The sequence below is a fragment of the Podarcis cretensis genome, assembly GCF_951804945.1.
Source record: "Podarcis cretensis genome assembly, chromosome: 8".
Lineage (NCBI taxonomy): Eukaryota > Metazoa > Chordata > Lepidosauria > Squamata > Lacertidae > Podarcis > Podarcis cretensis.
Window position 1 is genome coordinate 18,017,441 of NC_137177.1, and position 20,461 is coordinate 18,037,901.

General features: G+C 46.5%; 1 protein-coding gene across 5 annotated transcripts in view; it reads left to right on the forward strand.

The window, feature by feature from the left end:
- LOC307221513 (sialic acid-binding Ig-like lectin 13) overlaps positions 1-16,959 on the forward strand; it is a 30,583-nt gene extending 13,624 nt beyond the window's left edge. For 2 of the 5 annotated variants that reach the window (XM_079986072.1, XM_079986071.1), the window contains 4 exons: positions 726-1,022; positions 4,979-5,081; positions 13,752-13,842; positions 15,394-16,959. In XM_079986072.1, the coding sequence (XP_079842198.1) occupies positions 726-1,022; positions 4,979-5,081; positions 13,752-13,842; positions 15,394-15,597 (695 nt within the window). In that variant the 3' untranslated portion in view covers positions 15,598-16,959. Of the gene's footprint in view, positions 1-725; positions 1,023-4,978; positions 5,082-12,501; positions 12,534-13,751; positions 13,843-15,393 lie in introns of all 5 variants that reach the window. The other 3 variants (XR_013841424.1, XM_079986074.1, XM_079986073.1) reach the window with 3 other exon arrangements.
- Positions 16,960-20,461: the final 3,502 nt, after the last annotated feature.

Here is a 20,461-nt window from a genome sequence, read left to right on the forward strand (position 1 = left end):
AGAGGCTCTCTATTCCCGCCACACAGAAAAATCACAGGGCTCACAGATCTGATTTTGCTTTCGTGGTCAGATTTTGGGAATTACTGGCCTAGCAGAGGGAATTTGCCTCTCTTGATCTCAAAGTGAAAAAGAAAAATAGCTGCTAGGGCCACAAATGCAGCCAGAGTGATGTATCTGGGCCAGAAACCATATTGAGGTGGGTCCAGGAAATGGATGGCTCAAGTTCATTAGTTTATTGTTCGAGTCAAAGGCCATGACAAGCTTGTATTAAGCAATAGTATTGATAAAATAATACAGAACATACATCCATAATATAAAAATCCATAATACAAAAAAGGCTTTTCAAAGTTCCTGAGCATTAAAAGACAGTTTCCTTTGTGCATCTCTGACAACTCCAATTCTAATGTTATTTCTGCCATTCAAAAATCCAGTTTGCCAACATCCATGATGTAAGAGAAAGAAGTTACCAGAGACACTAACAAACTCAAATCCATCTTCACTGTTAGAGCACATGCTTTGCATTCATAAAGTGAATCCCTAGGTTTTTTCCGAGAGCCATACCCACTGCTACAGTGTAGAGAGGATAGCCAACATGGCATACAGAGCCAAAAGAAGATTGGGCTGTTGTTGGAACTAATAGTCTGGCCTTGCTGGAGCAAGAGGAAACTAGAATAAGGGCTGGCACAAGATCCTGACACTGATCATTCTGTTTCATCCTTTTCCAGACAGCCCCAGGGCATGTGAACAGAATAATTCCCGATGCTGGAGAGATGACAATAGATTCCAGTGCAACTGTTCAATCTGCTCCTATCCTGCATCTAGAATTCAGTGGCAAGTGAATGGGAAGAACTTGGAGGGGAACTACTCTGATGAGACCATGAAGGTCACTTCCTGGAATAAGACGGAAGAAGCCACCAGCACTCTGCACTTGATAGGGGACTTGGATGGAGAGCAGCATATTGTCTGCCTTGGAACCAACCCCAGCGGACAGATTCCCTTGAAGTTCTTTGTGGCTACTTCAGGTAAGTCTCTGGGATGCAGTTCGGTCCAATAGAGTTACCTAGAGCCCTGCTTTAGATAGCAGCCACACTTAGGGTTGCCATATTTCAAAAAGTAAAAACCAGGACACCCCGAAAGCCTTTGAAATCCCGGTCGTATGGCAGCCTAGGCACACTCACAAACTACATACAGGATTGCCAACTGATGCTGCGCTTAAACCCCAACCTTTGGAGGAAAAGTGAAAACACCATATTTATTGAATACTTTTCAGATAGCCAAAGACCGCTGCAGAATTCTGTAGTAATGTGTGAGTGTGTTAACAAACATTCGGGGCTTTTTTTTCAGCCAGAACTTACCGGAACTCAGTTCCGGCATTTTTCAGGACGGTAATAGATTGAGGACACAGAGTTGCTGCAGATGAAGTGTTTATGTAGCATTCATCCTGATTTGCTTACAGAAAGTTAACACAGTGGTTAAACTACACTCAGTTTTTATTGAGCATTTGCTCTTATTTGTTTATGGGGCACTGATAGGACAACAAGCCTTAGTCCTGATTTTCATGTGGGGCCTCAACACAGCTTTCTGTTAAACGTTTATCCACCCCACTCTGCTGGGTGCATTTCACTATCCATTTCCCAAGTGCAAAAAGTAGCCCATTGTTTAAAAAGTGGGTTTGTTGCATTAGGGCACCAGAGCTCTTTAACATGTTTTAATTGTGCAAATCTACATTTCCAGTATGTGCTCAGATCCCTGTCCCAAAACAGTAGGTCTGGTTGCCCCTGCAATCCTTCCATAGAATGACAGAGTGATTGAACTAAGGTTAGCTTTTGGTTGTCCCCCCCCCCCAAGAAGCCAGCCAGAGCATGAAGACATGATCCAACTGTGCATTAAAGACGGGGTGATAGTACCTTCTTTCAATTCTGAGTGGCAATGAATTCCTACAGAGGCCTCAGGCTTTGGGATTGCTTGGCATCGGTGATGACTGGCATGGAAGCTTACCTTTTCCCCACCTCTGTCTCAGTGGGCTGGGAAATGCACTCTGCACATGTTCAGAGGCACCCATTTCTTTACTCACATCCTGTGGCCTTGAAAGCAGCTCCTAGGGGCTGATCCCTGGCTGAAATGAAGCCCCAGCTTGTCATGCGCTTCAAAACGAGGCTTTTACGATCCAATCTCCAATCTCCTAAAGAGCTTTCGGCGTCTGGCCTGCAGGCAAGCCCAAGTGCAGTTTTTATTAAGTGTATCTGTGTTAATAACTTTAATTTTAGAGATAAATGATTGCCATTAGAATAATTTAGTACTGAAGTATTAAAAGTTTATTATTTTCTTCTAATAGCCGGGGCGGGAGGGGGGAGATTATCGCCAGTACTTCCATGTATTTATTTTTTAATTGAAGAGATAATGCCTTCGATCTTTTAAAATCATCACAATGATTTTAAGTGCTATTTTAATGGGGGATAATGCTGGCAATTACCGCTCATTTAATGCTAGACGGATCACTGGAAGATGCAGATGCATGTGGTGGATGCTGCTTAGGAGAGCTGTCGCAATGGAGTGGCAGCCAAAATTGCAATCTGATGCTTTAGTTGTGTTTCCTGCATTGCAGGGGTTTGGACTAGATGACCGTTGGGGGTCCCTTCCCACGCTACAATTCTATGACACCCCCTTCCTTCATATGAACTCAATGGCACCTGTTTCTAAGTAGGCATGTGTAGAATTTCACTGGAAGAGGCGTAAGCTCCGAAGTTGGGGTGGGCACAGATACATTAACCAAGAATGAAGAAGCGCATCTCTGCAAAAGAGGGTATATTTGCATAAAATTCAGATATGTAAATTTCCATGCCTATCTGCAAATATAGGGGGAATCTGTGATTTAAATAAAATACAATACATCTCACCATAGTCAGGAAGATGGATCCAGTGACTTGCGTATCAGTCCAGTCTGTTGCTTCATGGGCAACTTCAAGGCAATACAATTTCAGGGCAATAAGGACTCCGCTCTGTGTAGGGTTTCATCCTCATACAGATGCAGTTGAAACTTTTCCTTGTTTAGGGAAGCTTTTAATGTTTGATGTTTTATCGTGTTTTTAATATTCTGTTGAGAGCTGCCCAGAGTGGCTGGGGAAACCCGGCCAGATGGGCGGGGTATAAATAATATATTACTACTACTACAGGGACGCGGGTGGCGCTGTGGGTTAAACCACAGAGCCTAAGACTTGCCAGTCAGAAGGTCGGCGGTTCAAATCCCCGCGACGGTGTGAGCTCCCGTGTCTCGGTCCCTGCTCCTGCCAACCTAGCAGTTCGAAAGCACATCAAAGTGCAAGTAGATAAATAGGTACTGCTCCGGCGGGAAGGTCAACGGCGTTTCCATGCGCTGCTCTGGTTTGCCAGAAGCGGCTTAGTCATGCTGGCCACATGACCCGGAAGCTGTATGCCGGCTCCCTTGGCCAATAAAGCGAGATGAGCACCGCAACCCCAGAGTCGCCCACGACTGGACCTAATGGTCAGGGGTCCCTTTACCTTTACCTTTACTACTACTACTATTTCAGAGAGAGTAAGAGGACATCTCCCTCCATGGTTTTTGAAGGCAACCGGCAACCTTAGGGGATTGCATGGCTCTGCTATCTACAAAGGGGAATTGGTTGGGGACTCCATTAGCCAGTGGAGGCTGTTTCATGGGGCATCTCTGGCATAGCCCCACCAGCTCAACCTGCTCTCAGCTATTCCCTGCCTACCTGCTTCTTTATGGACACTCAAATGGTTCTGCCTGTCATCGGTTCTGGCAACCCCCACTGTTGGGTTCCGTGACTTGATGGGCACCAGCCGCTGCTGGCAGGGGCATTGCAAGGGGTGTGTGTGTGGGGGGTGCGGTCCACCTTGGGTGTCATGCCTGGGTGTGTGTGACAAAATCCCCCCAGGCGGATCATTGTGGTGGTGCTCACATCCCCATGGGTGGATTTTTGCGATTGGTGCAATAGTTGTTGTGAAAATTGGCCCGCTGATTGTGCAAATATGCCCGGCGATCAGACTGGCAACCCCCGGCGGGTGGTATTTGCACCCCCCGGCAGGCAGTGCTCAAATCCCCGGTGGGCAGTTTTATGTGATCGCCCAGGGGTAGGCAACCTAAGACCCGGGGGCTAGATGTGGCCCAAGTACCTTCTCAATCCGGCCCGCAGACAGTCCAGGAATCAGCGTGTTTTTACATGAGTAGAATGTGTCCTTTTATTTAAAATGCATCTCTGGGTTATTTGTGGGGCATAGGAATTCGTTCATCCCCCCCCCCCCAAAAAAAATATAGTCCGGCCCACCACATGGTCTGAGAGATGGTGGACTGGCCCATAGCTGAAAAAGGTTGCTGACCCCCGCGATCGCCTATGGGCGGTTGGATTTTCGTGGGTGGCGCTGACACAGTGTTATGTGATCATCGGTCGGATTTGCGACCTGTGGGCGTATCTGTTTCACGGCCAACCCTCCCTTAAACAAGGTCAATAACTTTAGGGTACCATCCCTAAAAAAAGCTCACCGGGTAAATTTTCGCACTGGGTATCACCTGACCTTGCTACGCCTCTGGCTGCTGGTTACCACCACTGCCTTCCTCCCTCATTAGCATTTTAGCATCTTCCTGCCATGGCTGCAGCAATGCTTCTCAATACCAGTTGCTGGAAGCCACAGGAGGCGAGAGTGCTTTTGTGCTCAGGTCCTCCTTCCCAGATTCCCAGAAGCATCTGGGTGGCCAATGTGAGAGCAGGATCCTGACTGGGCAATTGTCCTGTTTCAGCAACCCTCTTTTGATGTCCTTAGCATTTTCTGCCTGAGGCACTGGCCTCATTCTGCCTATTGATAGCCCTGGGTTCTCTTAGCTCTTTGGGACAAACAGAATGAAGTCACTTCAAACGTTGGGTTGAGATGTGGGGTGGGTGGGAATGGAGAAGCTGGTTCTCTGTGGCTTCACCAGACCTGTTCTCCTCCGGACCAACAGGAGACTCTCTGAAAAGGAACCTAATCAGCGGCGTAATGGGTGCCCTCGTCATGTTGGCTGTCGTCATGCTGATCGTTATCATCGTCGTTCTGATTTCCAGAAGGTAAGTAACGGTTAGCATCTGTCTGTTTCCGTAGTACTTGAGGAGAGCGGAGTCTCTTTTGCGTTGGACGTTGATGGAGAGGAAGGCTCCACCTGGAGTGAATTTTTTGGTTCGGTACTATGTTCTGCAGGAGGGAGGGCCCAATGCTGTCGTTGGCAGTACGTTGAAACATCAACACCAATGTTGTGGCTGAGCAGACTCCAAGCCATTCACCGCCTTGCACCTTCATGGAAGGTGGATGGCGGTGGTGCTTTTTTGGCTTGCAAAAAACTGTGTGTTTGTGCTGGCCTACTCTGCAGAGCTTTCCAGACACTCATCTTTTCTCCGAGAGACTGATCAGGCATGACACAGCCGCTTGGTGTCGCCCTAGCAAGTGCCGCTGTTGCTGGCAAATGACTATTGTCCAGCAATCAGTCCGCTGATTTGAAGCCTGGAAATTGCCAGGTTTTTGCAGCGATCTTGGCCATTGGGGTGCACAGGTGGGGAGGGGAGTGAGTTCTCAGCCCAGGTGGCCAGGAAGCATGTAAAATAGCCCAGATTAGGAAGGTATCTGGTTCCAGAGCCAGTGGCTGCTCTATTCTCCATCCCTGGATTAGGGTGTGTGCATGGAATACATTCTATTATTACAGTTTTGTTATTATTTCCTTGGCTTTTCATTAGTTTGGTTTGCTAGCCTTTGTTAGGAATTTGGGCATATTTAAAGACGGGGCAAAATGTTAGTCAATAAAAGCAATACGCGTAATATATAAATGTGCTTTTTTTGTACTGGTATGTGGCCTCCGAAGAACTGCCCATGAGGGAGCATGAATATTAATAATAATAATAATAATAATAATAATAATAATAATAATAATACCCCACCCATCTGGCTGGGTTTAAATATGAGTTTCCCGACCCCTCATGCAAAGAGTTTGCGCTATACTGAAGCACATGGGAAGCACAGCATTTGGGAACATACTGGAACCTGCGGCTACCTTTGAAGGTGACCCAGAAACTGCAATTAATCCAGAATGCAGCAGCTAGACTAAATTATTATTACTATTATTATTAACTTCCATAAGATATTGGACACCACTTCCCATCACCCCTGACCACTGGCCATGTGAGAAACATTGGGAGGGCCACAGACACTCATTCCCTGTGAATGGGGTCCCCCCCATAAAATTAGACATGGTGGGGAGAAAGTTGGTTGGCTTTCTCTCTCTTTCTCCTCCTCCTTGCTTAGATGGTTTTAAAAGAGGATGAGAGAAGTTCAGGAGGATAAGATTATCTCTGGCAATTGGCTCCTGATCATAATGGCTCAACAACTTGCCCTCCCCCCAACTTTGCCAAAAATGCTCAACAATTTCTCTGTCCAGATTTTCACTTTTTGAAATATGACAACCCTAACCAAAGGAAGGGCTAACACAAACGGTAACTGATTGAAGAAGCAGGAGGAAGGAAGTAAAGCCTGATGGAGAAAACACAATCTGCAGGTTGTTATTTAAGAAGGAATCACCGAGGGAAGACTAGGGGCTTATCCACACCTCTGCTTGCCCTGCTGTTTTTCCCTGGGGAAAACTTGTGGCTTAGCATTGAATCGGAACAAATGGCAATCAGGTTTTATGCAGATTGCTGTTTGTTCCAATTTAGCGCTAAAGAACAGGTTTTCTGGGGAAAGGTGTAAGGGCAAAGGCAAAACCTCCAGGACCCATGCCTAGAAAACCCATGATTTTTTGGCACAAGACAACTGGAAGTGTGGATGAGCTCTTCATTACCTTTCTGCCTACTGCCCCTCGCTGGTTCAGGCAATTTATTGCAAGCGTCATTGCCTTAATCGCAACTCATGCACATTTCTGCTCATCCCATGCCTAGATAGCACGGGTCAGAGCAGTTTCCCCCTTGTCCCACTTCTTTCCCAGGGAAAACCCGCTCTCTAGTGCTCAGTTGGAGCAAATGTCAATCCGGAGAAAACCCCAAATGATGTTTGCTCTGATTGGGAACAGTCTTCTCCAGGAGAAAGCAGTGGGGCAAGAGGAAGGGTGGATCAGTCCTCAATGAAAGCCCTGAGGAGGCTTTCTGAGCATTTGAGCCAACCCAAATGCCAACTCCAGCCAGCTGCTCTGCCTCCTCTAGGGACTCAAATAAAACAAACTACCTTGGGGAAAGCAGCCAGCAGGGGGTTGGAGGTGCAAAGGCAGACGTAAGGCAGAGAGGCCTGCTCTAGGTGTGCAGTTTCTACCAACTTCCACCATGTCAAGCAGGTGTGCTCCCAAGATTAAGTGCATCCCTGCTTCAAAAAAGTTTTGGGGGTCAGCAGACTGAGGGGTTGCACAATACCAAAGCAGCCTAAAAAGGTACAAAAGCGCACATTCAGACGTTGCCTATACTGTTTTTATTGACCTGTTTCAACTTTTTAGCCCATCAACGATGCATCTTTAAGATTTGTTGCACAAGCAGCCTTTGTATTTCCTACGGAAGCCGACCTCTTCCTCTTTTGTCTATCCGCCGCTTGCAACATCTCAGTCTCGCTAATATATTCCTCCCTCCCTCTGCCTCTTTCTCCTTTAATTCAAGTATGAAGAAACTGTTATGAATCCCTCCACGTATAAGCTTTATTAGTTTCTCATACAGTTAGTTTATTCTTCTCGGGAGTATTATTAAGTCTGAAAAATCCCCTTAGTTCATCAGTACGCAACCTCGTTGTCTGACAGTAACAAATTATTTAATTTCCTTGAGCAAAGTTGCTCTTATTTATAATTGATCAAGTTAAATGTGTTGCAGTCGGTTTATATACTGAGGCATCTATTGGGAAGCTGGCAAAAGCTATTTCTTATGTGGGGAAGAAATCAGATGTATGAAATCTGCCTTACTGCTCAACCTGGTTTACGCAATCATACCCTGACTTATAACTCTTGTCTCTTGGAGACAGAATGTCTCTGAATACTAGTTGCTGGCCAGCACAAGGGAGGAGAGGGTGGTTGTGCTCAAGTCTTGCTTGCAGGCGTCCCAAAAGCATTAGGCTGGCCATTGTGAGAACAGGATTCTGGACTAGATGGGTCTTTGGTCTGATCCAGCAGAGTTCTTCTTTATCTCTTTGTGTTCTGCACAAGCAGAGGGAGAATGCAAGAAGCATTAACTACAGCTTTCTGTTAAGTCCAAACTGGGGAAACTGAAACAAGATTGGTTTCATAAGTCAACTTTTCACCCATAACTACATACCCTGGTTGTTTGGAAGCCATTAACCATGGTTTCCTAGTGCAGAAGTCATGGGAACCATGGTTAGCTGAACACATCGTCTCCTGTTCTACTTCCACTGCAGACCACATAGTGGGATTGTGCTCTTGTGCTTGGCTCCTGCTTGTGGACTTTCCATAGGCATCCGGTCAGCCACTGTGAGAATAAGATGCTGGGATGATGGGCCTGATCCTGCAGAGCTCTTCTTATGTTTTGTAATAGAGGGCAGCAAAATGAGGGCAAAGGGACTGCATGCAACTCATTGCATTTCTTGGCTTCTTGAGTCAGGATTTGACTGTCCAAACTTGGCCACTGACCTATTTAGCCTCGTATTATATTCTGACAAGAAGGGCGGGTGGTGCTGTGGTCTAAACCACTGAGACTCTTGGGCAGGCACAGGCAAGCTCAGCCCTCCAGATGTTTTGGGACTACAACTCCCATCATCCCTGACTACAGCAAGGGATGATGGGAGTTGTAGTCCCCAAACATCTGGAGGGCCAAGTTTGCCTATGCCTGCTCTTGGGCATGCTGATCAGAAGGTCGGCGGTTTGAATCCCTGTGACGGCGTGAATTCCCGTTGCTCTGTCCCAGCTCCTTTCAACCTAGCAGTTCAAAAGCACACCAGTGCAAGTAGATAAATAGGTATTGCTATGGCGGGAAGGTAAATGTTGTTTCAGTGCGCTCTGGCACTGGTCACGGTGTTCCATTGTGCCAGAAGCAGTTTAGCCATGCTGGCCACATGACCCGGAAAGCTTGGCTGGAAAAGCGTGATGAGCGCTGCAACCCCATAGTCACCTTTGACTGGACTTAACCGTCCAGGGGTCCTTTACCTTTACCTTTTACCTGCATTCTGACTGGCAGTGACTCTCAAAAGGAAAGGTCCTTTCCTAGTGCTCTTGCTTGAGATCTTATTTTTTCTTTAAAAAAGCTGGAGGGCCTAGGGCAGCTTTCCTCAACTTGATGCCCTCTTGATTTCAGCCCCCAACATCCCTGACCCTTGAACAAGCTGGCTGGAGGATGAGGTACTTGTTGGAGAGAAATGACAGCTCAGTAGTGAAGGTTCAATCTCTGGCATCTCCAGGTTGGGCTGGAGGCCAGGTTGGGGAAGCCCAGCCAGATGGGCGGGGTATAAATTACCAATGGTTCTCACTTGGTCGAAAGCAGCTTCTGATGGGCACCAACTTCTGGAGGGCACCAGGTTGAAGAAGGCTAAGCCATAGACTGAACCAGGGACCTTCTGCATCTGCTCAACTAGATGCATCCTCCAATTTTAGAATCATAGAATTTTAGAATTGGAAGGGACCCTAAGGGTCATCTAGTCCAACCCCCTGCAGTGCAGGAATGCTACATTTTTTAAAATAATGTATTTTATTGATTTTTAAGAAGGCCTCCTTATGTATATAGGAGCAGCAAGCCTAACGCCTATAAAGTTGGAGTCTTCTAGGCATTACTTGCTTAAGAAACATTGTACACCTTTAGAAGCATGAAGTGTTATAAACATTACTCTGACCCAATCTGCCAACATAAGTGACCCATAACACTCTTCATTTCTTGACCTATCAAAGTGTCTCCTTCTATGAAGTCTAATAAAATAGCGACCTCGTTTTCCAAACCTCCCTCCCTCTTTCTCCCCTGTTTGTGATTTGGTGCGTGAGCCCACAGAAGCATTAGTTTCGCTCAGGAATAAATCCTCCATCATCAAGATTCTCCCTTCCTTGTCAATATATTGATAGACTACAACATATTTTACATTGCAAAAATCCAAGTTCGCTTGTTTCCCCCGCATGCAGATTGTTTGACACAGTAGTAACTGGAGATGAAAATGTCTCCCTCGATTTTAATTTTGTAATGAATTCTGGTGCCTTCAGCCTAAATCAATATGCATTTCCTGAATTATTAACATAGTCTTACTTTCCTTGCATACCTTTTGAGAGAGAGAGAGAAATTCTCCCTTACTTATCGTGTTATGTAACAACCCAGAGAAGGCAGAAAGTAAATCAGGATCTTCTTGTAAATCTCTGGGTGATTTGCAGTAGATCACCAGGGTTTTCAGACTCCCAGTTATTTTAATTACTGTAACAATAAAAAGGCAGCCCTAGCCACCATCAAGTTGAAACTGCCTTCTGAATTAAACTGCTGGGATGAAGAAAGCCTGAAAGGAAAACCTGGAATGGATTCTTGTGTAGCAGGACTGTAAGCTTGGTTCCAGTGCTGAAGACATGTTATTGGGATCTGCATGCGCTCAGAGGCACCCTGTTTGTTAATTCTGTATTGCCCCACTTGAAGCAACTATTTGCACAAGGCTTCAGTTGCTGTATCTTGTGGTCCTAGTAACACCTCTAGTATTAAACATTGTGGTTCTAGCAAAAAAAATAAAAAATCAATCAAATCCCAAATAGAACTGAAATCTCCATGCCCCAATTGAATCCATTTAGTGTTTTTAGAATGCATTTAATCAGCGGTGCCTGGTGCCCATTGAAACCAGTAGGGGGGCAGGCAGGGAGCCCAACAAAAGGTGGAGCCAGAGCCCAGGGTGGGAGGAGCCAACTAATTCTACTTTTGTCCCGATGAGTTCTACAAAGGCAGCACTGAGTAAGGAGGAGGGGGGGTAAAGTGGACCCCTGACCGTTTGGCCCAGTCGCAGATGACTCTGGCGTAGCGGCGCTCAACTTGCTTTATTGGCCAAGGGAGCCGGCGTACAGCTTCTGGGTCATGTGGCCAGCATGACTAAGCCGCTTCTGGTGAACCAGAGCAGCGCACAGAAACGCCGTTTACCTTCCCGCCAGAGCGGTACCTCTTTATCTACTTGCACTTTGACGTGCTTTTGAACTGCTAGGTTGGCAGGAGAAGGGACCGAGCAATGGGAGCTCACCCCGTCGTGGGGATTTGAACCGCCAACCTTCTGATCAGCAAACCCTAGGAGGCTCTGTGGTTTAGACCACAGCGCCACCCGCGTCCCTCAAGGAGGAGGAAGCTGGCTGCCAATGGAACGGTTTGTAAGTAAGAAGGCAGGTGGTGGTGGTGGTGGAGCCCTGGCTCAGATCAGACTGAGGCTTTGGGGCAGTGCCCCATTTGCCCTTGCAGAGCAGCCTCCCCTGCATGTGATCACACTTGTAACTAATGGAGACAAGAAAACTGCAACAAGAAGCAGGAGGGTGAATTATACAACAGGTGCAAGGAAGTTGTACCATGGGCTCAAGCATGGAGAGATATGGGGAGGCATAACAGAGTCTTGCTCCTCCATCTTCCAGCGGTGTACAGAGGTGCAGGCAAGCCCCCAAACTGTCTCTCCGTTTCTCCCTACTGGATCAAAGGACTAAGGACTATGACAGTGCATGTGCTAGGGTCAAAAGAGACTTCTGTCATGTTTGCATTCAGGCAATGCACCTGAGGTAAGAGCGTAGCTCTGTCCCAATAGAAGAAAGTAGAAGAAAATAATATACTACATGACTGCAAATGATTTTCCTCTATCAGTGAGAGGATTACTAGTGCAGCATTTGCTGTGCTATCTTGTTTGTCTTATTTATCTGAACACAGAGCATACCCATGAATAATCTTTCAAACAATTCCAGGAAATCACTGCAAAGTTTTCAATTAAACCCCTCCCCCCAATAAAACCATTTCTATCAAAACAGAACCTTAAAATGTTATCCGTATACAGTGGTACCTTGGTAGTCAAACGGCTTGGCTCCCGAACAAATCGGCTCCTGAACGCTGCAAACCCGGAAGTGAGTGTTCCGGTGTGCGAACATTTTTCAGAAGCTGAATGTCCAACATGGCTTCCACGGCTTCTGATTGAGTGCAGGAAGCTCCTGCAGCCAATCGGAAGCCGCGCCTTGGTTTTTGAACCATTTGGGGAGTTGAACCGACTCCCAGAACGGATAGAATTTGAGAACCAAGGTACCACTGTACTTGTTTCCTTTGGTTACTTTATCTGTTAAGAATTTTCCCCACTTTCTCTCTTATCTCAAAGTAATCCCCAGTCAAAGTGATAAGCAGATTCTTTGTATGTCTGCACCAGTGACTAGCCATTTGGGATTATTCCATTTTGTTTGCATAGCAGCATCTTTGGAGTTGTAGTTCTGAAACTGAACCAAGGCACCTCATGTTTTTAAGAATATACACTGTTAACTCTCAGAGCTGCTTATAGCAGCGTTGCTCATTCACAAGGCTTCCCACTAAACTAGCCAATAATCTTTTCCAGGTCTTCTGCTAAATTTTCTCCATCCACATCAGGTAAGCCTCTTGACTTGAACATTTCTCTCTCTCACCCTGTTGTCTGATTCATCATTGTTCTATTCTAACCGTCTTTTAATCTTGGTCACTTACAATCTCAACTACTTTTGTAGCCGAATCAAAACTTCCCAAAATTTGCTTCTATATACATGGAACCTCTCTCCTCATCTCCTCCAGCTCTTTGTTTATGATGTCAGGATTTTCTGTCTGTCTCTTTCTGGCTGCGATCCAGAACACATTTTCCTCCTCTATGATTCTATGATTTCTTTGAAATCTGGGTTCACTACTGAATAACATGCATAGGACCAGATTGTGATGTACATAGCCTTGATACCAGCATTGCCTTATTTCTTCCCCACAATCTGGGGCTAAGCCATCTCACTGATATTTGTGTTTTCCTAACCCTGGCCTTTGCTGGCCTGTATAACTCTTACTCCCCCCCTTTTTTAGGGTTCCCCATCTCCTTTGGTATATGAAGAATAGCAGGCATGGTGTCAGAATTTGGGGCTTGTACAGCACTTAAAAGAGACATGAGATCATTTCCTTGGGGAGATGGTGGCTGCATTCACACGGCAGTCTATTCTGCCCTCCCAACATTTCCCTGCTAATTTCTGCATTACGCTTGTGTGTATCACCTCTAGAAATATAGCAGAATATAGCAAAAGTCTAGAGCTTATTTTCGTGTTTTTTGCTTCTGCAAAAAAATATGTTTTTGTAAATAACTGAGAAATGAGCGCTAAACTTGTGGTATAGTTGGCTACATTCTGGGAGTGGCTTATACATCGTGTGAAAGCTCGAATATAATGCAAAAATTAATTTTTGGGAATTGCTGGGGAAATAGAATGAACTGCTGTATGAATGCAGCTGGTGAGTGTCTGGAACAGCTCCTGTAACGAGGGAAGAAATTGGAGTTTCTCATCTGTGCACACCAAGCATTGCAAGTTTTGACTTCCACCAGTGGTAGCTGGTGCCAGGTTTGTAAGTAAGAAGGCAGGCAAGTGGGGGCTGACTGGGATTGCCCTGAGAGACCAGCCTCCACCAACTTACACCACACCACTGCAGCTTAAGCCGATGCTAAGATTCAGCACTCCTGTCCCTGTTGTGTGCATGTTCTGGACATTAAAAAGAAAAAGAAAAATGGATTGAGGAGTGGCATGAGCCAACTGGAGGTGGCGTGAGGTCAGTTAAATGAAAAGGGGATGAAATTTCTCTCTGCAGGTACCCAAAGGACAGAAAACCTTTGACTGCCTCAGAATCTTTCGCAAAGCCCTTGACTCACGTCCACAGCGAGCTTTCCCCAGATGTCAAGGTCTGTAGCACCTGCCTCTCAGCTGTCACGTTTAAAAAGTCCACACCAGCACTTTGATTGCTTGCAGTCCAAAGTTGTGTTCAGGCAGGGTGGAGGGTGGTGGTGGCAGTGGCAAATGCCAGCCTCACCCCCCCCTCCCCAAAGTCATCATTTTCATATACATGTTTCCTGTCCCTTACCTTCCTCATGCTGCATGCAGAAGACCTCCATAGGGAGTTTTGGTTGGCATCCATCTGTCTCAGGAGACGATGAAAGAGTAAGCCTTTGAGGGTGAAGTCAAACCATTGGGAGAATTACAGTGCCTGCTGTGGCTGTAGGGACAGATAGGGAAAAGACATGTTTTGCTGCAGCTGGGGCAGATGAAGGCATCCAGTTGTTTGCCGCTGCAGATGCACCACAGTGTTTCTTCTCCCAGCGGTCATTACTGTTGGTCACGGCTGTGGATTTACAACCTGACTGCCTGTCTCCAGGTGCTGTGGTTATCTGCAAGGGATTCCCACACAATGTTGCAAGGCTTCATGCCACATTTGCAGTTGAATCCCTTGAACATTGCAGGGAGAGAAACCTCAGTCTTGAAGGCTGAAAGTGGCCCTTTAAGCCCCTTGGGACTCTGCAGTGGCAGACAAGCCGATTGGGTGACTGGGGTGGCACATGTGCCCTGAGCCCTGGGATGGGGCCAGCTGCCCGTGGGGAGGGGCAAGCCGGGGCAGGACGCTCTGCAGGCCCTCCAAGGAGTCTACCTGCCTCCTCCCACTCAGCTGCCCTACAGCTGGGGGGAGGGGAGGCAGTGGGCAGACCATTTGGGGAAGCCTGAGGGTGTCCAAGCCATTGCGTCACTCCCAGGAGAGACATGTGGCTTGGGTGCGCTGCAGGCCCCGTGGTGAGTGCCGCCTGGCATTTTGTCACCCCCCTCAGTGGTGACACCTGGGGTGACCCGCCCCCACCGCACCCCCTTCCTCCACCCCTGGAACTCTGCCCAGGCCCCACAGCTCTACATTCTCCTGTAATGAGTTTTCCTGGCTGGGATGTTTCCTTGAACTGTGAATTCTCACCTTGCTTGTCGGGCTGGAGAATGGTTACACACATTTTTTACACTCCCACCACTGGGATGCAGCTCCCAAAGGGCTTCCCACAAGGCATGTGTCCCTTGGATGGGGGAAAAAGTTCCCAACTCTGAGCAGAAATCATTCCACTTGTGTTCAAGGAAAGGTTTATAGGTTCCTGGAGCAATATGAGGAAAGTCAGGGACTGAGCAAAGGCAGACATGAGGACACTGGGAATGGGGCTTGTGTACATCCCCATGGCCTCAGATTACCATGCATCCCTTCATTCATTCACAGAGATTAAATTTGGATTTTGTTTGTTTCTAATTTAAAAGGAAAAAGCTTCGAGGGCCTTTTAAGGTTAGAAATAAGGCAAAGAAGGAAGAGCGTGCTCAAGATTTGGGGGAGGGAGAACCTGTTTGTTCTTAAGTTTCGCAGTCCGGATAAGTTTTAAAGTAGCTCAGTCCTGGGTTTTGCATAATGTTTGCTTGTTGTTTTTCACCAACAGCGTAACAGCCTCACGGTCCCTAATCTGGACGAAGGCAACGGCGCTCCTGAAGATCAAGAGAAGTTTGACGAATTCCCCGACCAAATCTCCAACGACCCCGAAGAGTTGCATTACGCATCTCTCAACTTTGGTGAACTGAAATGTTTACCAGAACCCACTTCAGAAGAATCCAAATCAGATTATGCTGAAATCAAGAAGGTCTAGTCTGCAGATGTTGAAAGAGGAGCCGGAGAGGCAGTTTTAAGAGGATTTCTTAAGTCTAGTTGACACTGCGAACAAAGGAGGTCACCTCCTGGTTCTGATCTGCTGTCTGCCCTCCGAAGAAACCTCTTCCTCATAGTGTGCATATGTCAATTACCCTTCCTGCTCTTGTCCATTTCTCTATACCCCCTTTGGAGGAGCATAGGCTGCCCATTGTTAACTCTGAAACGTGATCTGCAGCAAGTGAAGGAAGGGGGAAAGGGGCCTGTAGCTTTGTGGCAGAGCACATGCTTTTCATGCGCAAAGCCCCGGGTTCAACCCTCCAGCCAAAGGCTCTGAGGCTTCAGGGGTGGGAGATGATGCCCACCTGTGATCCTTAGAGACCACCTCTTGTCAGTAAGGCCGGCCTGAACATTAGACAGAGTAAGGTGACTGCCTCAGGCGGCAAATGTTGAGGAGCAACAGGGGCAGCTGCCTAGCTGTTTGCCAGTATTGAAGTAAGATTCAAATGCCACTCTGGGCAGTTCCTTTGTATAGAAAGCAGGGGACACCATTTTGTCCTATACCTCAACAGCAAAATGTATTGGGACAACTCTGGCCATCAGAGCAAAGAGCATTTATTTTAAGGGAGCTTTGTTGGCTCAGTTTATCCCCCTCCTGCAAAAAGCTCCACCCCCTGATTTTTAACGGGCGTCAAACTTGCTAAAAGCAGAGGTGAGAGCCTGAGCAATGTCTCTTCCCCACCTCACTCGTGTCTCATCAAAATACAGGAAGATGTTTTCTACTGTGTCAAGCCATCTGCCCATTAAGCTCAGGACTGCCTACACTGGCTGGTAGCAGAACTCCAAGGTTTGGGGCAGTGGGCAGTCCCTATCTGGAGATGTCAGGGTTGAAGCCTCAATGCAGAGCAGGTGCTCTTCAAAAATTTGTGTGCACGCAGAGGACTTCTGAGCACAGCCTTTTCGATTTCAGCCGTGTGTTTCAGAAATAAGGTCTCAGGCTGAATATGTGTTATTCATTCTATAGGAATGGCATTGCAAGAATTAAGGCTGCAACACCGTGGTAGCTAGTTGGAGACTCCTAAGGATACTGACAAGAGAGCAACTCCCAGGATATTTTATTTAGGATAGCTGTTTCTAGCTGTCTTCATTTGCTAATAATCTTATTGTTTTGTTCTTTATGTAAACCGCTTTGAGGGTTTGCGACAATCGAGGGGCATATAAATATTGTGAAATGAACGAATAAAATCAACAAAGTCTTGCAGCTCTGCCTGCCAGTCAACCAAAGAGTGACATCTCACAGCACATGCTTTTGTGCAGGCATTGATTTGCAGCCTGCTGCAGGCTTTGAAATGGAATCCTCAGAGTCCCAGTGTTGTTGTTTTCCATTAAAGAAAGAAACAACCAGCCATATCACAAAATGCCATTTACTACAGACTCATAAATAACCACTTGTCCAATCGCCTATGGAAAGCCAGAGCTGCCTCTGGGGCAGTCTTGACTTTTGCAGGCTGGAATATAGCGGAGGCCGGTCCATTACGGGGACCTCAGCCTGCCTTCAGGCATGGGATGGGCAGGTAAAGATGTGGCTGGGGCTGCCTTGTCCACAAACCCCCTGCAGTTTAATAGATGAATCCCAGGATAACTTCCTGCGTGGGAATTACATCCTCCTCAAGGCCATTTGGATGCCTGTAAAGACTGCATTGTGCCTACAGTACGACTAGTTTCTGGTTTATTTATTTTTTACTTCCCCCTAGCCTTCTATCTTTTCCAGCTACATGCATAAACACACACACTCTTTAATTACATTGTTGGCATGATTCTGATGAAAAGGTGTGTTCTCGTTTTGTAAACAATGCATTATAATCAGTGTTTTATTTCTAGAAAAATAGGGGCAGGTACTCACCACGAAGTTGTAACAGTAAATACAGTCGTACCTTGGGTTAAGAACTTAATTCGTTCCGGAGGTCCGTTCTTAACCTGAAACTGTTCTTAACCTGAGGTACCCCTTTAGCTAATGGGGCCTCCTGCTGCCGCAACACGATTTCTGTTCTCATCCTGAAGCAAAGTTCTTAACCCCGAGGTACTATTTCTGGGTTAGCAAAGTCTGTAACCTGAAGCGCCTGTAACCTGAAGCGTCTGTAACCCAAAGTACCACTGTATCACACTTCTTAACAATAACAAAATTAGGTGCCAGTACTGCATACCCTGGAGAGAGAGGGGGGAAAGCACTGATTATAGTCCTGCTGTTTTTTTTAAAAAAAACCTGCAAAACAAAGCATACAAAAATGATGCCAACAATGACTCAGAAATTGCAGGACACAGAGAGTACAAAATGAATGAAGGAGAAATATCTTGCCCTGCCTTCTCTGGAAGAAAAGTGAGTGCTGGGGAGAGAGTAATAAAACCTTCTGTCCACCTGTCAATGTGTATTGGAATGCTTTGCGACAGTGCAGCCTGTGTGACGATTCCAATGGCCCTTTCCGCCGCTTGCCGCCCGGCACAAACCAAGCTGCGCAATCCTCTGGCCGCAAGAAGGAGACTGTTGCCTCCTCTATAAATAAATAGCCGCTCACTGTCAAACCAGCTGGTGGTGCTCATTCTGCAGGCAGGCCTGCTGGCTGTGCGATGTCATGGTGCCAGTGCGGTTGCAAGATCCGCAGAGAGGAGCTTTCTTTGTTGGAAAGGTGTGAGGAGGATGAGTCAGTGCGAGAAATCACACGGCAACAGTGACATCAGCTGGCCGGAAAGGGACAAAGATGACACCGTCCAAGGATAAAAGCAGTACAAATGACGTAGCCTAAGCAAACCTGGATATCTATTTATTTTGGAAGCAGGTCATGGGTCCATCTATTAAAACTGGCAGCAACTTTCTAGGGACTCAGGTAGAGTTGTCTTCCATCACTAGAGATGTCAAGGGTTAGGAATGTCTGCATGCATGCTATAGCATGTGCTCTACAAGGGAGGGGCTCACCCATGAGACAGGCTGATGTAGCCACCTCGGGCGGCAGAACCCCAAGACACAGCACCGTACCCCCCAACATTTCTCCGATGAAAATAGGGACATCCTTTTTTAAAAAAAATTAGTAAATTTTATTAGTATTTTCCACACAACAACAACAAAATGGAAAATAACAATACACAAAACACAAAAACAAGCTTATGAAAAAGAAACCCAAATCTTACAAATTATTAATATAAACACTAAAAAGGAAAACAAACATTGACTTCCACCAACCCCACAGCACCTCCTTTACCTCTCATTGTATCTTCCTGTTTTCCTGTTTTCCTTATCATCTCTATCCTAGCATCTAGATATAAATCCCTCTTTCTTCTCCTTTCACTTCACAAGGTTATTCCAGACTCAGCCAGATTTCTGTCCTCAAACCTTGGCATTAAGGTATTCGTTTAGGTACTCCCATTCCTTTTTCACTTCACTTTTGCGTTTTTGTCTTATTATATCTGTCAATTTGGCTAATTCTAAACATTCTGAAAGCTTGCATAACCATCCTATTTGATAATAATTATAATAATATCCCGCCTATCTGACTGGGTTGCCCCAGCCACTCTGAGAAGCTTCCAACATATATAGAAACATAATAAAACATTAAACATGTAAAAAGTTTCTTATACAGGGCTGCCTTCAGGTGTCTTCTAAAGGTTGTATAGTTACTTATCTCCTTGGCTTGGGGGTCGCATAACTCCATACCCTCCACCATTTCTCCAATTGAAACAGGGATGTACTAAGGAAAAGCGGGACATTCCAGGGTCAAATCAGAAACCGGGACGGCTTCTGTAAATCCGGGACCGTCCCTGGAAAATAGGGAAACTTGGATGGTCGACAACACCCCTGTGGGCACCCAGCAGGCCCTGCCACCTCTGTCAATGGTGAAGAACTCTCAAGATCTCACTGAAATCTCAAGAGAGCTTGTGCACTTGCAGGTTCTCAACTGAGCCCCCAGCCCCTGTTTTGCGGGTGCCGCCAAAAACACAAGTAAGGGAGACTATGGTGGTGGGGCAGCACCCTCACATGTTGCCTCGGGCAATGAAACAGGATAGGCCACTTCAGTGCTCTACCATATACTAGGGACCTTCCATGTCTCTGGTATAATAATAATAATAAATTTTATTTATACCCCGCCCACCCCGGCCAGAGCCGGGCTCAGGGCGGCTGACACCAGTAAAATTACAGTAAAAAACCCCACCAATTTAAAATACAGGTTAAAATGCAATTTAAAATGCAGCCTCATTTTAAAAGTAGCCTATAGATCAAAACCATAAGGGGAGGGAAAACATAAGGGTCAGACTGAGTCCAAAGCAAAGGCCTGGCGGAACAACTCTGTCTTGCAGGCCCTGCGGAAAGATGTCAAGTCCTGCAGGGCCCTAGTCTCTTGTGACAGAGCGTTCCACCAAGTCGGGGCCCGTACTGAAAAGGCCCTGGCCCTAGTATGGATGTGTGGTCATTTTCTCCAGAGGCTCTCTCTGCGGTGCTTCAGGGGAATGCAAGGGGTCATTGAACTGCAAAGGGAAAGGTGCATGTGTGAATGCTCATTGCCCAGAACTTCATTCAAGCCAGGGCTGTTTCGCAGGGTTACCAGCTGCACACAGAGACTCAACAAATGTATAGCTTACATTCATATAGAGAACCTGCAACCCTTCGGATGCCGCCTCTTTCTGAGCACTTGAACTCAGGGGCATCCAATGGAATGTTGGGAGAGTCAGAACAGATACAATACTTTTTCATGCATTGTTGAACTATAGAACTCACTCCCACTGGAAGCAGCGGTGGCCACCAATTAGGATGGCTTTAAAAGAAAGTTCATGGAGGGAAAAGCTACCAGTGGCTACTAACCTTGATGGCTATACTC